The sequence below is a fragment of the Caretta caretta genome, chromosome 8 (assembly GCF_965140235.1).
Source record: "Caretta caretta isolate rCarCar2 chromosome 8, rCarCar1.hap1, whole genome shotgun sequence".
NCBI lineage: Eukaryota > Metazoa > Chordata > Testudines > Cheloniidae > Caretta > Caretta caretta.
Window position 1 is genome coordinate 75300277 of NC_134213.1, and position 15473 is coordinate 75315749.

Below are 15473 nucleotides of genomic sequence, written 5' to 3' on the forward strand. Positions count from 1 at the left end.
AACTTCCTTCCTTATTTGACCAGCTCTAGATGGGACTAGACCTGCTGCTGCTGTCTGAGCATGTGTGTGGAGGGAAGGGAAAGGAGAGATTAGAGGAAAATTAACCACGCTGGGAGGTTGCCCACTGCCCAGCCCCCATCCTAAATCCAGATCTGGGTGCTACTCTCCCCCAAAGGCCTAGAACTATTGAGAGGGGCAGCCTCGCTTCACAGCATTGCACCAGGGTCGGGGGGGGGGGTGGATCTGGGCTCGTGACTGCGGGGGGGTCCCGTGACTGCGGAGGGGGGGGTGTGCCGCTGCCCCACGCACTGGGAGGGTGCTCAGTACTAGGCTGTTGCGTGGGGAGGGGGGAGTTATCCTCCCTCGGCGCTGGGGCGGCCAACTTCCCCTTTAAGCTGAGGAGGCGGCGCGGGCGGTCTGTGTCGGCAGAGACACTGGCCGGCAGCCCTTTAAGGCTGCGCGCTGCCCTGCCGGTTGCTGCTGTAGCAGCCGCCAGCGCTGAGGGGCAGCGGGGTCGGAGCCGCGACCGGCGTCCCCTGCCCTGCGGGCCGCAGCGGCCCCCGCCCCAGCCCGTTCTCCCGGCGCCGCGGTGCGAGCGGAGGGGGCCGGGCGGGGAAGCGCTGCCTCCGCTCCGCCTCCGAGCGCAGCCCGCTGCGGGGATGTGCCATTGCCATGGCGAGGAGGGTCTTCCCGGGGGCCTGGCTCAGGAAACCCTTCTACGCTCAGGTAGGCCGGCAGCGTGCCGCCCCCCCGGCGCAGGGTCGCGGCTGGCCTGTGGGGCGAGGCCGGGGGCGATGTGCGGGGCGGGCGCCGGGGGAAGGCCGCGCACACTTACGGGGCACCTCAGCCGAGACTAGCGGGAGGGACGTGCCATGCCCCCAGAAGCTTTGGTGGGTCCGGCCCGGCTCCCCCTCGGCTCGCTGCGCAGGGGCGCTGCCCTCGCGGCCCCTCTTGCCTTTGCCGTCTGAGCGCGGCACAGAGGTGCGGGCAATCCCCGGCCGGCCTGGCGTGGGCGCAGCTACCCGCGCGTGTCAGGCTGAGCGGGGCGGCGCCAGCCCGCTGCTCTGGCTCCTTCGGCGGGGCGCGCTCCAGCTGGCCGCGGGGCTTGGGCAGCTTCCAGGAGTGGGATGCGGAGCAGCCTCGGCCGTTTGGCAAGTTAGACGTCGGGGGGGGGGGAGACCGGTACTGGACCTGGCAGCGAGACTTCATTAGTAAGATCTAAAATGGGAACCTAAAATACCAGCCGCTAAACTGAAGTATCAGCACTAGTGTCATGTGCCTGTCACGGGTTAATGCAGGTGTATTAGCCCACACCATGCGCGCGTTTTCTCTCTCTCTCTGTATTTACTTTTGGGGATCGTGTATGTTGATGGCTGGTCTCACTGGTTCTTCATCAGGCCTCCTAACACTGTCATCGGTCTCTAATGAACTCTATCAACCACCTTAACCAACTCTCTTTAGCACTGCAGTGTTGATGTGTAAAGTCATCTCTGTTTACAGAGATTATCAGAAACCAGAGAAAGAGGCTGGCATGTGGACTAATGTGTGTAACAAGTTCCAAAGTGCCATTCAAATGGCTAGCTACACCCATCATATTGCCAATGGCTTTGAGCCACCACTGTATTCATGTTAAATCTTTTTTTAACTCTACAGACATCCATTCCATTGAGAAGAAAATGACAGGATTCGGTAACAGTTTAGATTAAATGTAATTATTTATATGGGCAGCAAGATGGTTCATTTTTGAGACACCTGCCCTAAAAGGAAACCGTTTTAAAGGGATCTATATTTTGTTTTTGGGAAGAACTATATCTTGTATATACAACAGATGCTTCACCCTGCATGTGTGCACATGCATGTCCTTGTGTGTGTGTGTACCTGTGTATGTAGTGTAGGCAGCATTAATGTATGCTATGAATATATATTACATACATTGTCTGTGCATACACTTTCCCCCATCTGTAAAATTAGGGTAATAATAACAATCTTTGTAAAACAAAATAAGATCTTTTGGTAGAAAATTCTCTTTGCCTTAAGAATACCTTGTGACATGGAGTCTCATATTGAAATCCACAGACTATGAGCTTAGTGTAGGAATGTCTTCAGGCATATGGGGAGGAAATTCCTTGTATCTACTTCATATTTGCATTTTCATTTCAGTGGGTGTCCATTGCTTTTTCTGTTTTGAGAGAGGGTACATGGAGCACTTGATTAATCTTCTCTGTACTATTATTCACTTACTACATCACCTCTTTCCTCATTCTTAAACTTAGTAGTCCTAAACCACCATCTTCATCTCCTTGTACTAAAGTATTTTCAGGTCTGTTGTCATTTGCATTGCCTTTCTCTAGACCTTTATAGGGGGTATTTGGAGTGGAGGGGATAGTATTGACTTCTGTAATGCTGCTGTTGTTTGAGCTGCAATATTGTCAATAACATTTGCATTTAAAATGGGAAGGGTTATCCTTAAACTATTTATTTAGTTACCTGCTTTTAAGAACTTTATCTGTTGAAGTACGTGCTGTAAAACACATTTAAAAAATAAAATCAGACACTTGTACAGGCTTCCTAGCTAGTACCCTCCAAACTAGTTGCCTCCTCTACCCTAATATAACTCAATCTAACCACCATCAAATCTCTGCTTTTCCTCCACTCACCCCTCACTGGACTTGGGATGGGAAGACGTTGGCTTTTGAAACCACCTTTTCCTGAGACGTAATTCTGAAATATACAGAAAACATGAGTCAGAACATTGATAGAACTTCCCTGGAACAATTTTTTTTCTTTTGGTTTCCTATTATATTTGCTGGGGAAAGAAGGAAAAGTAGTAGCCATTCTGACTTTGGACTGATGCCTCTGAAAGACCCTTTTATGGTTCTGTTTTGAGAGGGTTAATGAGATAGCAAAATAAATTCACACTCAAAAAGGCTATGATATGTGCTTTCTGCCACTCGATGCATGTGTAGAATTGGCAGGTGGCTGTCAATATGTTGGCTCTACTTGTCGTTGTGTGGTGGTGTTCCCACACTGTATAGCTCTTCCTTCTAAAGATCCCAAAGGGCTCACCAGACTTTATATAAAGGGTTCATTTAACCCGTTATTGACATGTAGCTATGTCTGGGATGGAGAGTGGAAGATTCTAAACAACACACAGCAATACTACATAGCAGTGGAGGACCGAAAGGGAATATTATTGTAAAGAGAGAAAGCTGTTGCCTAGTTTAGTGGTTCCCAACTTCATTGGTTCTTGTACCACCTTCTTAAAAAATTATGTAAATGGAATTGATTAACATCTAGCTCCTGTAGCAAGTTTGCGCCCCCAAAGGTTGGTAAAAATGAGGATGCAAGTCAAAATACTTTACTCTTGTTTAATGTGTAAACCAGATAGACATTAGGCCAAATTTTCTATTCTTATCTGGCCATTGTGTGCGCCTCGGGCTGTACAAAGAGGCTCAAATCTGGCTATAGCTGGCTGATTGATAATACCCCTGGCCAAGGAGGATGGAGTGGGTTGATCTCTCGGCTGCTGTAAAGTCATCGGAGCAGGCCCCTCCCAACCCTGGCATCAGGGGCGGCAGGTTTGTATAATTTTTGGTGGTGCCCAGAATGGGTCCAAGTCCTCCACTGCCTAAGACTCTGGGAGGGAGTTTGGGTGCGGGAGGGGGTTTGGAGTGCAGGCTCTGGGAGGAAGTTTGGGTGTGGGAGGGGTTCAGGTTCTGAGATGGAGTTTGGGTGCTGGTTGCAGGCTCTGGGCTGTGGCAGGGGGTTGGGGTGCGGGGGGGGTGTGGGCTGTGGGAGGGAGTTTGGGTACAGGAGGGGGTTTGGGGTGCAGGCTCTGGGAGAGAGTTTGGGTACAGGAGAGGTGTGGGCTTGGAAGGAGTTTGGGTGTGGGCTCTGGGCTGGGACGGGGGGTTGCGGGGCATGGGGCTGGGTTGGGGGATGAGTTTGGGGTGCAACAGGCAGGCTGTCCTAGGGCTGGGTTTGGGGGCCAGAGAGGAGGACTCCCCACAGCCCAGCCCTCTCTCTGTTGGCAACAGCGAGCTTTGGGGGGGCACCCCTCCCTGACACTCACCCAAGCCCCCCCAGGGTGTTGCTCAGGAGGTCCCGCCAGAATAAGCCCCCCTCCTCCTTGGAGTTGACTCAGAGTCACCTGTCTGGGGGGGTGCTGCCATGTGCCTCCTCCCTCTGCAGGCACAGCAGCTGCCTCATCTTGCCCCCAATGCCGCTCCCTTGTAGCCGGCCACGGCTGGTGAGGGAGCACAGCATGGAGCTGCAGGGGGCAGCCACCCACTGCCCAGGGCAGGCAGGGCTGCTTTGGGGAGGGGGTGCGCAGGGGAAGCAGGCAGGGCCGGGGAACGCTCTGGGGGAGTCATGCGGGGTCAGCAGGCGGTGCCAGGGGAGAGACCGGGCCCCAAACACTGGTGGAGCTGGGCCCCCAGGCTCTGAATTTTCTGGAGCCCGGGCACCACGGGCCCATACAACTTGCTGCCCCTGCCTGCAGAGGTACTGGGGGATCAAGTGTGGCTCTATAGTGCTTCTCCACTAGCATTTATTCCTTTAGAGATTATAGAGCAGCCCTGGCCTGCTGTAATTTACACTGGTGTTGGGACAGTATAGACCAGCCCTCAGAATCTGGGACCCAGAACTGTCGTGTTTGTTGCTCCCCTTTTGGAATTTGGCTTCAGAAGAGAGTCTGTCTCACCGATTTATTTATTTTTTTCATCCTCCTTACTAACAGTCAAAAACAGTATCTCCCGAAGTGTGGGTATATCTCCCCTGGGGAGGCACAAATAACTAGCCAAAATGGCACTGACAAATCTGAGGCTCTAGAGAGCTGAAAGGTTTCAAGTCTCCTACTCGTTTTTTAAAAAAGAACAAGTCTGTAGTTGTTATGGTTGTAAAGAAAAACTTGACCTGTGTGTTACACGCACTATGTATCTGAAGCAATGTCTGCCTGAGTCTGAAGGAAGCCTGAAACAATGGCTCTGAAGTATGAAGTGCCCCGTTCATTTCAATGGATGCTATCTCAGTAAATAATTTAAATGTTAACACTGTTAACTATTTCACTGCTCATCAAACACGCATGGGTGTGTCTGATTCCCTTTATTTTGAAGGGAAGGGGGCTTAGCTTTCAAAAATTTGGGGGAATGCTGATCTAGGTTGTTCCTAAGAGCAGCCAGTTTACGTGCAAATCTTTTAACTAGAATAACTGTATTGTGATTGACAAACTAGTAGATTCATGTGTGGCAACAGTAGTGTAGAGAAGAGCTTTTCACGCTTGGAAATGTATCCGCTACCAAGAGAAATACTGTGCTGAATTTTTTAGTCATATCATGTGCAGTCCTACTGGCTTAAATAATATTGTGAGGCAAAAATTTGCCTGTTGTCTTAAAAGATCTCAAGTGCAAGCAATCAGAAAAGTCACTGGTAGCAGATTACAGTAATCTGATTTCCCTCAGTTTTTAATCCTTGATTTATTTTCGATCTTCTTTACTTATGAGAGAACATCCTGTTTTTCTATCTTATCTTTTACTGTAGTACAATGTCCATCTCGCACTTGTTCCTCAAATTGCTGATTATTTAAGATATAAATAGATCAAGACATTCATCATCATAGAGTCTAATGTATATGTTTACCATTTTTAGAGAAAGCGTGAATGCATCCATGCCTTGTCAATTGCAATTCTCCATTATTCACAAACACCAAATGTTATGTGTTCACACCAACCTGGGTGAAACATACTGCGTCTTTATAAATAATTTAAAATAGAAATGAGCAGATAACAAAAGGAAATTCCTAATGTGGTCAAATGACAATATTAATGAGCTGGAAGCATAGTAAACATTAGCTGGAACCTGCAGTACAGAACTGAGACCTGTGTTCTATGTAGTTTATTTAAACAAGATTATATAATATGGTAGTAAAACACTTTGTAGAATTAACCAAAGGGATACATGTTACTTTATATTCTGCTATAAGAAGTTTTTAAGTAGTTACAGAAAAACTGGCTAATAATTCGTCCTGATATCTTTCAGTTTGCTATTACCCATGTCCTCTGGAATGCATCCAGCTTTGAATTTTGCCAGAAGTGGTTTTACCAGATATGCATCCCAGGGGATGACTGTATAATTACCATGCAGCACACATTTTAGTAGAATGTAAAAGTGATAGCAAGATGTTTGTGTATATGCCTTTTTAGGTGTGTCAAGCTTCTTCCTTCATGCCTGTGTTCCCTGGCTCATGTCCAAGACCAAGAGGATTGGTGAGAATGTAGCGTGGAGGAAAGAGCCAGTATTTGCTGGCTCTTCCTTTCTGGCTCATCTCAAAATTCTTGCACTCCCAGAGTCCTAATCATTTAATGATTGTTCAGAGTTTTCTAGGATATTGCCACATGTCCATATGAAATATATCTGTATGAATAATCATCTACACAGTGAATATATTAAACTTTCCATAAAACCTACGTTCTTCTTTTTCCCTCAGTCACTCCAGATTTTCTAAAATTATATTCTGGCTTCGTTCTGTTTCTGTTCTACAGTTGATCAGCCATTATGTTAAAACCTTTAAGCAAACAAAACAAAAGAAAAAATCCTGTTGCTGTTTACCAGGTTAAGTTTTATTTAGAAAAGTAAGACAAAGAGGTTTTCTTTAGCTTTCACTTGCTGTAATTTCTGGTCAGTTGTGCCAGTCTTACTTTCACAGTTTGTGTGGGGAAAATACTGAGGAAAACATGTTAAATATGCCTTGCAAGAATTGTCAATAAATATAATTCAGAAACACGATATATAGAACTTCTCTGTCTAGGGGAGTTTTGCAGTAAAGAAATCTGTAACAGGCTTCAAGAAGGCAGTTTTTTGGGATTGCCTTAGGTTCTAAGGATCTGATGAAATCATTCGTAGCCACTTTTTCCTGTAGGTATTATAAAAGATTACATCAAGAGCAGGGTAACTAAACTAATTGCAAAGCAGCAAAAGATTCACTCTTAAAAAAAATCCAAGGAAATAAAGGGTCTTCCTGTGGTAGAACAAGAGTACCTTTCTTTCCAGCCAAACACTGCTCCCAGCATCCTGTTATCTACGGACTTGCTGCTCTGCAACGGCAGACCTTCCGAAGAGAATCCTTCATCTCCTTTGTCTAATTGCTATAAATTGCTCTGGCATCCTGCCTAAAGTTGCTTGTCCAAAAAAAGTTTGCAAGCCATATTGATCCCAGAGTTGTGTGAACAGCTGTTTCATACAGATGCCCTGCCATGGAGGACATTCGGTCTGTTAAAATCAGTCATCCTAAAATGAAAATATATCTAAAGTGAAGGACTAAATTGAAGATGAACCGCAAAACTAAAGTGAGAGTGACATTAAGTCCAAAGTGCATGTTGAACAGCTCCTACTAACCAGGCTTCTTGTGTTGTGCTATGTGTGTGTTTGGAAGTGGTGGCGCTTAGAAATAAGTTGGATTTTTTTTTTTTTCCTGGCCAACCTGGGCAATAGAGTTTAAAGGGAGTAACTGAAATCCAGTCTTAGGCAGATATGTACTATTGCTATTGTGTATTCTGTAGAACCCAGATACTGAATAGAATTGCCCTGGACTGTACCCTGAAGAAGCTCACAGTGTATAGATAGCTTTACACTGGTGAGCAGTTACTCAGCTGATTAGTCCTATTGACATCAGTACACATTACATTTCAATTGTATGTAGATATCTAGTTGACTTATGTTAATATTGCTGAAGTTCTAATTTAAAAACAAAACAAGGGGCTTGTCTTCACTGCATTGTTATTTTGAAGAATAACTTGAATGTTGTCCCTTACCTGCCTCAGGTCTGCACACAAACCTCTCTAGGTAAAGTAAGTGGTGCATTAAGCCTGAGGTAGATGCCGGTGGCTTGTTGGGATGGATGGGTTGAAGCTTGAGTGCAGGTGAAGTTTGCATAGTAATGCAATCAGGACTTTGCTTACAGTCCAGTCCATTCAAGTATCATGAGGTCTACCCCCATGCCTTCCTGAAACTTCCACCCAGGTTAATTGTTGTCTGGTCCCCCTCGTATCTTGATTGGACATTATCTACCGTGTATTAATACTCAGTTTGATACTTTGGACCCTGTCTTCCATGTGGCCCTTTGCACCTGTAGCATTTGTTCTAGCGCAGCTATTAAAACCCTGAAGACACTGTACTGCTGGGAAATGACTAAGTGAAACCCTGGCAAGCTCACTTGACTACAGTTTGACTGGGTGATCGCCAGCATGCAGCTCTGTACCTAGGCAGCTCAAAGGCCTCTTGAGAAGTTCATGAGTGATTGATCATGGAGGATCCTGAGGAGGACCCAGAACTGGGCCTGTTTCTGGACGTGGAGTTCTCGCGTGAGGCAGAACCAATGCTAGGGGCCACAGTCACTCCATCCTTGACCAAGACTCTGGGGAGAAGATGCAGAAAGCAGCAGCTGAAACAGCATTACTTCAGCCGGGTAAGGTCTTGAATGACAGTTGTTATGGTTGGGGGGAGGAGGGGCAGATATGACATAAGGGACCTGTTATTACCTTTGTAGAACCAATCCACACAAGGGTATGTTATGTGGTGGAGGGCGGCCTTTAAGAGATGCCATCTGTAGTGTCCCTTTGGGGTGTGGGAACCATCATTACCTTCACCATCCCCGACATCCAGAGGGTAGATTTTAGGTAATGCTGCCTCAGCGTTTCTTGCTGGGCATAGGAAACCATGATCTCCTTCCCTACCCCTCCACCCCTAGAACCTGGCATCCAGTAATGTCCATCCAGCACAGCAGGGAATGTAGAGGAACAAACTGCCATTTCAAGAACTCTGGAATTTAGCAGCTGCAAAGTGAAGAGTTTTTCATTTCACTCTCCTCAATTAATATCTTGATGTGACAAAGAAAGATAAAGGGGAGATTCTCTTCCTTTTTTACCCTACACAGTAAAGCTATGTACTGTTTCTTTGCTTTACAGCTCATTTGCATAAGTGCAGTCCAGCCACCCTCCCAGAAGGCCAATGACTATCAGCACCAGAGTCTAGAAGCAGAAGGTAGAGAACACAGGAGGACCTTTTGAGGGACTTGGGCAGAAGGTCTGACCTGCTCTTTGAGCTTCAAAGGGAGATGCTGGAGGAGGAACAGCAATTCCAGATTGCAGCTAAGATGATGTTGGAGAGGGAGAAATGCATGGTGGCAGAGTAAGTTGCCCATAATGTGCCATGTGCAAGCCAGACTGCTAGCAGAAACACAAGGAGAACCCACACCAAATGATTGTATGCCTTCTAGGCATTATGGTCAGTAAGTGCCAGAGCAGCCTGGCCACTGCATTTGCCCAGGTTCATCTCCAGCCTAATCTTGCAGCCATGAACCATAATTAAGGCGAAGATTTTGTCACTGATATTTTTAGTAAAAGTCACGGACAGGTCACAGGCAATAATGAAAAATTCATGGAAGCCTGTCCCTGACTTTTTTACTAAAAATATCCATGATAACGTGAGCCTGGGAAGCTGTGGTTGGGCTGGGAGCTCCAGGGTCCCCTCTGCTGGCGGCTCCGAACTCCGGAGGTTCTGCCTGTGAGCTGCGGGGATGCCACTCACGACAGCCGGAACCTGTGGAGGGTCTGCCTGGTGGTGGCGGCGGCAGGGAACCAACCTTGCAGCTCCCAGTCGGGGTTTGTGGCGGTTCAATGATGAGACAGAACACAGCTTTATGCAAGCAAGCAGGCTGGTCAGCTGAAATGGGCTGCTTCCCCCAGGTTTCCACCTTCATTATATTTCTCCCCCCTATGCATTACATACTTCTACCGCAAAAAGACACACAAAGGAATGTATGACGTTGATTAATATACTTGTTTACCAAATTTTATCTACTACAATCCTGGTTCTCAGATCTTGAGCCCAGGCTAAGAAAGCTTCCCACGGTTACTGTCCTTTAATCAACTTCTCATGGTTCATATCTAGTCCTTGTCCTTGAATAGAGCAATGTGTGCATTGCTTCTACAAAACAGTCAGGGTGTGCCCTGACTGTTTCCAGGTGGAATAACTAAACATGAACCCTTCAGGGGCTGGCTGCAGTCACAGAGGTTTTTGGAAGTCACGGAATCTGTGACTTCCGTGACTAAATCGCAGCCTTAACCATAACACCATGAGCTGCTCCCAGTGACCCCTGCATGGCAGGGGTTACTCAGTGCATGGAAGTAAGTGCCCATGGTAAGTTTAACCTCTTCACTCTACTTCTGTGCAGAGATGGCAGGGTGATGACCGGTACCCTGACTATATAGACTTCCTGTTCCTATGACATGGCACTGTACCCCTTGTGCATGTCACATCTGCTTAAGGCAGCTGGACTGATCGTATAGTGCACTGTTGCGGAGTAATAAAGTTAAATTGGCTCCACTGACAGTGTTATTCATTGTTGCATTGTTAAATGCTTAAAGCAGATGTACTGATAGTATTATTCAGTTTGAATAAATAATCTTTGTTCAGTCCCTTTGTTTCTGCGAGTTTTGATTTGCGCTAGAAAGAGATGGGTACTTAACAACACAATTTTATTTTGGCATCACCATAACAATAAATGCAAATTCAAAGAAGGCCGTCTTATGAAGGAACACTGATACAGAGCACATCAGTCACTTCCTGCAACTCCAAGATTGCAGGGGAACCAGGAGCTGGGTGGGTAAGAGCCGTGGATCCTACTCATCATTCTGAGTGGGATCCATTGTTTTCCACCAGAATGCAGACAACAAACATAAGTAGAAGTGGTGTACTGCAGTAGGTTGCTGGGTGAACACTACTTCCACCCATTTGACCAATATAGACAGTTTTCTGACATACACAGTGAAAGTTTGAAAGGAGCTGCTCAGAATAGTGCAGTGCTGAGAACCAAGGAGTATGTCCCAAGAAGGCAAGTGCCTTCACTTGAATCAGTACTCTACAGTGTGAACAGTGTAGAACTGGAAGGTGGCTCAAGCTTGCCTTTGCAGTATGGCTGCTCTCACTTGAGTTAGGCCAGCTCGAGTGTACCAACTCAAGCTAACAATGCAGTGAAGACAAGTCATTAAAAATTAAGTCCTGGAAAGGAACAATAGAGAAAAGAGTATAGACAAAAGCTAAATATTGTTTGTTATAAATATTGAGACATATATTTCCAGAGTGAATTATGGGGTTGAGGGAAACTGGTCCCCTTAAATAAAAGTTTGTGTAACTTGCTAAGAATGGTGAAATTCATTTCTATTAAATAACCGATCCCATAAAGTAAACTATTGATGACAATTAATTGAGTGTGGACCGAACGACAAAATTTTCTAAAATGTAGCTTTTTTTGTACCACTTCTCTGATGCTGTGATATCTTCTACTTTGATTGCAAAGGCAAACAAAGTCATTTTTTCTGTTTGGTACTCTAGCTAGTTACAGAAAAATTAGGCCAAAGATGATAATTGAATGATTCATCTAGGGAGACGATCTCAGGAAATGGTATTGTGAGTGGTGACTTAAACTGATTGCAGATCCTTTGTTGGCATTGTTAAGCAAAGAACATAGACTAAAATTGTCAGGCTTAGGTGCCTAACTCTAGGCATCTCAGGCCATATTTAGGTACCTTAATAAAAATGGCCTGAGTGCCAAAGGAGCTGAGCTCTGACCAAAGTCTGTAGGAGTTCAGCACAATCAAAGCTCAAGCCACTTTTATTTAGGTCCCTGTCTTTTGGTAGCAACTTTGAAAATGTTAGATGTAGTAATGACTGAGGTAGGTGTGACAAGACAGTGACCTATCTGGTCAAATAATGTCTGCTAATCACCTGTTATTTGACCACTGTCTAATATTGTCAAATATTCCAACAAGAATGCCCTGATGTGGTCAGAAGCTTACCTTTTTGTTTGTACTATGGTTCCATTCTTTTCTTTTTGTTTTTATTACTGTTCTAATAAACTAGTGCTTTAAAATAGAGTTTGTTCAGTCAATTGGCAATTATTTTTGGACCAGTCTGATGCCCTCCTAGACTGAGGGTAGGGTCTACCTTTTGTGGTTATGATTGAATGTTTAAATCTCCTGGGTATGCTTGTAGCCATCCTTGAGCTGTAATTTTATTCAAACTCTTAGGGCTTGTCTACACTTACAGCGCTGCAGCAGGGGAGCTGTACCACTTTGTGAAGACACTACTTACGCTGATGGGAGAGCTTCTCCTTTCAGCATAGGTGCTCTACCTCCCTGAGAAGTGGTAGTTATGTGTATAGGAGAAGTCCTCTTGTCAATATAGCATGTCTATGCTGGGAGTTAGGGCTATATAACTGCATAACTTGCGGGTATGGTGATGTAGTTACACTGACATAAATTTGTAGTGTAGACCAGGGCTTAGGCTAAGCAGGGAAAGACCTGATCAACATCTGGATGGAAGTCCTTCAAGGAAAAACCCAGCTGCTATAAGAAATGGTGTTGCTGATTCAGTAGTTAGTACCCTTCCCTCCAAGTTTGTTGAAATCGTAAGATTTTTTTTAACGGGGCTATGTTGTGTACTTTTAGAGAGTAGTGCTACAACAGCAACATTGTTTTGCGCCTGTATTCTGTGCTGAGAGTGACTAAACAACTGAACTTGTGATGGACTCTCAACTTCCTGCCAAGAAGTTGCAGGATCCAGCCCAAAGCTGGTAAAGATGCATAAGGAATTGGGGTCATTAGGTAAAATGTGTAATGTTGACCCCTATATCTTGTGCTAAGAGCCCCACCACAGCTGGAATTATTTGAAGATGTGTTGAATGTGAACTCTTGAGGTTATAGGGGAACTAAGATTGGGATTCAGTGCTTCCACTCTGCATTTTCTCCTCTCGAGTTTGGCTTTTTGTTCTTGGGCATAAATGAGAGGCAATATTTGGTCCACAGTGCATATCATTAAAGAAAATTGAAAAATGGTCCCTTAATATATTACATTATTTTTTCCTAATTTGAAAAACTGCAGCTTGCACATGCTCCTAGAGACTTGCTAGAACTCTGCAGCTAAAATATCTATCTGCATGCTCAAGTCAGGAGCTCAGCAGATTTTTCCATTCAGTTGTAGCTCTGGGTTGCTGTGGGCTGGGACCAAGCACCTGAACTGAGAGCAGGGAAAGTCTCCTGTTCTCTCAGTCCCTTCCTGCTGACACCAAGACTATCTGGAAGAGGAAGCTGCCTGATACAAATGCAGAGTGGTCAAGAGCCAGACCGGGGGTGGCAATGGGAGTTGGTCAGGACAAAGAGCCTCTGAGGATTGTGGGGAGGACTTGGACTAGAGGCTGAGAGGGGTGGGGGAAAGATAAGGGAAACTGGGAATTAGTGGTGAAGGAGACTGGGACTAGCTGGGCAAGAAGACTGGGACTGGGAGTTGGTGTGGGGAAGTGATGGGTGGGGGAATAGGACTAGGAGCCATTGGTTGGGGGGGAAAGACTGAACTCAGATGAGGAGTGGGGGACTGGGAGCTGATGGGGCAACAGGAGACAGGCAGATTGGATAAGGTGCCAGGAAAGGATGAAACTGGGACTGGCTGAGCAAACAGACTATGAACAAGTGGGTGGGGACTAGAAATGGCTGGAGAAGGAGAATGGGTTTTAAACTGTAGGGGTGTCTGGAGAGAAGGATGCGGGTGGAGAAGCTTGAGGAGCTAGGTGAGAGGATGGGGATGAGGAGCCAGAAGAGGCTATGCTCCCTAGAGAATGTTTCCCCTCTAGAGCCTGGAATGGAATCCAGATTCCTGAGTCTCCTCATTCCTCTGCTGATAGCAAATATCTGGAAATCCACTGACCGTGCCCCCATCCTTTCCTAATACTGGTCCATAAAGGATGACACTATTACTGTTATCAATTGCTCCCTGCCACTTTCCCCTAAAACTTTATCCTTTCTGCCCTATCCCTGTCCCACTTTTCCTTTTATCCATTATCTGTCCAATTCTACCTGAGGACATGGGATTTGTAACTTAAGGTTTTGCCTAGAGGGATTCTCTGTGTTTTGAATCTGATTACCCTGTAAGGTATTTACCATCCTGATTTTATAGTGGTGATTCTTTTACTTTTTCTTTAATTAAAATTCTCTTTTAAGAACCTGATTGCTTTTTCATTGTTCTTAAGATCCAAGGGTTTGGGTCTGTGTTCACCTATGCAAATTGGTGAGGATTTTTATCAAGCGTTCCCTAGGAAAGGGGGTGTAGTGCTTGGGGGGATATTTTGTACAGGGGAGACATTTCCAAGTGGGCACTTCCCCTGTTCTTTGTGTAACACTTTGGTGGTGGCAGTGTTTAACCTAACCTGGTAAGAATAAGCTTAGGGGGTCTTTCATGCAGGTCTCCACATCTGTACCCTAGAGTTCAGAGTGGGGAAGGAACCTTGACACCCAGCTTTTTTTGGCTTTGCAGAATTTACGGTATAGATGTGACCTAATAATTCCCTAGCAGAGTTATCTTGCCTTTTAATGTGAATGCATTTTTTAAATGTTCAGTCTTAATTCAATGACTTAGTGGTGCAAGCACATTAAAAACTTGGAGGGGACTAGGAATGATGAAGTCCTTCACTCAGAGTGTAATTTAATAACAAAAAATTAGTCGTCCCTACAAGTTTTCAATAGAGAATCTGTTTCTTTTGAAATGTTATCTGGACCCCAAATATCAGATCTTTGTAAGGTATTCCAGGATCTACCATTCTTAATGTAGGGAAAACCAAATTGTAAAGAGCATTGGGAGAAACTCTTCGGAGGAGCAATTTGAGGTACAGTACTAAGGTCTTTAGTGAATTTTCTAAAGAATTAATATTTCATTTGAAGCATTTTGATTAGGGCTGTCAAGCAATTAAAAAAATTAATTGCGATTAATTTTGTGATTTTAAAAAAATCACAATTAATCGCACTGTTAAACAATAATAGAATACCTTTTTATTTAAATATTTTTGCATGTTGTCTACATTTGCAAATATATTGATTTTAATTACAACACTGAATATGGTGTACAGGGCTCACTTTACATTTATTTTTTATTACAAATATTTGCACTGTAAAAAAAAAAAGTATTTTTCAGTTCCCCCATTACAAGTACTGTCATGCAATCTATTTATTTATCACGAAAGTTGAACTTACAAATGTAGAATTATGTACAAAAAAAACTGCATTCAAAAATAAAACAATGTAAAACTTTAGAGCCTACAAGTCCACTAAGTCCTACTTCAGCCAGACAAGTTTGTTTACATTTGCAAGAGATAATGCTGCCCACTTCTTGTTTACAATGTCACCTGAAAGTGAGAACAGGTGTTTGCATGGCACTGTTGTAGCCAGAGTCACAAGATATTTACGTGCCAGATGCGTTAAAGATTCGTATGTCCCTTCATGCTTCAACCACCATTCCAGAGGACATGCGTCCATACTGATGATGGGTTCTGTTCGAGAATGATTCAAAACAGTGCGGACCAATGCATGTTCATTTTTATCATCTGAGTCGGATGTCACCAGCAGAAGGTTAAAACCCAAATCACCAAAAAG

The 15473-nt window shown here is 44.9% G+C and overlaps 1 protein-coding gene across 4 annotated transcripts in view; it reads left to right on the forward strand.

The window, feature by feature from the left end:
* Nucleotides 1–405: 405 nt before the first annotated feature.
* Nucleotides 406–15473, forward strand: part of DIPK1A (divergent protein kinase domain 1A) — a 40612-nt gene continuing 25544 nt past the window's right edge. The window contains exons 1-2 of one of the 4 annotated variants that reach the window (XM_048859842.2): nucleotides 5573–8461; nucleotides 8961–9183. Coding sequence is in view for 1 of the 4 variants with exons in the window: in XM_048859840.2 (XP_048715797.1) it covers nucleotides 673–726 (54 nt within the window). In the remaining 3 variants the exon portion in view is untranslated. Of the gene's footprint in view, nucleotides 727–5572; nucleotides 8462–8949; nucleotides 9184–15473 lie in introns of those variants that run through there. The other 3 variants (XM_048859840.2, XM_048859841.2, XM_048859843.2) reach the window with 3 other exon arrangements.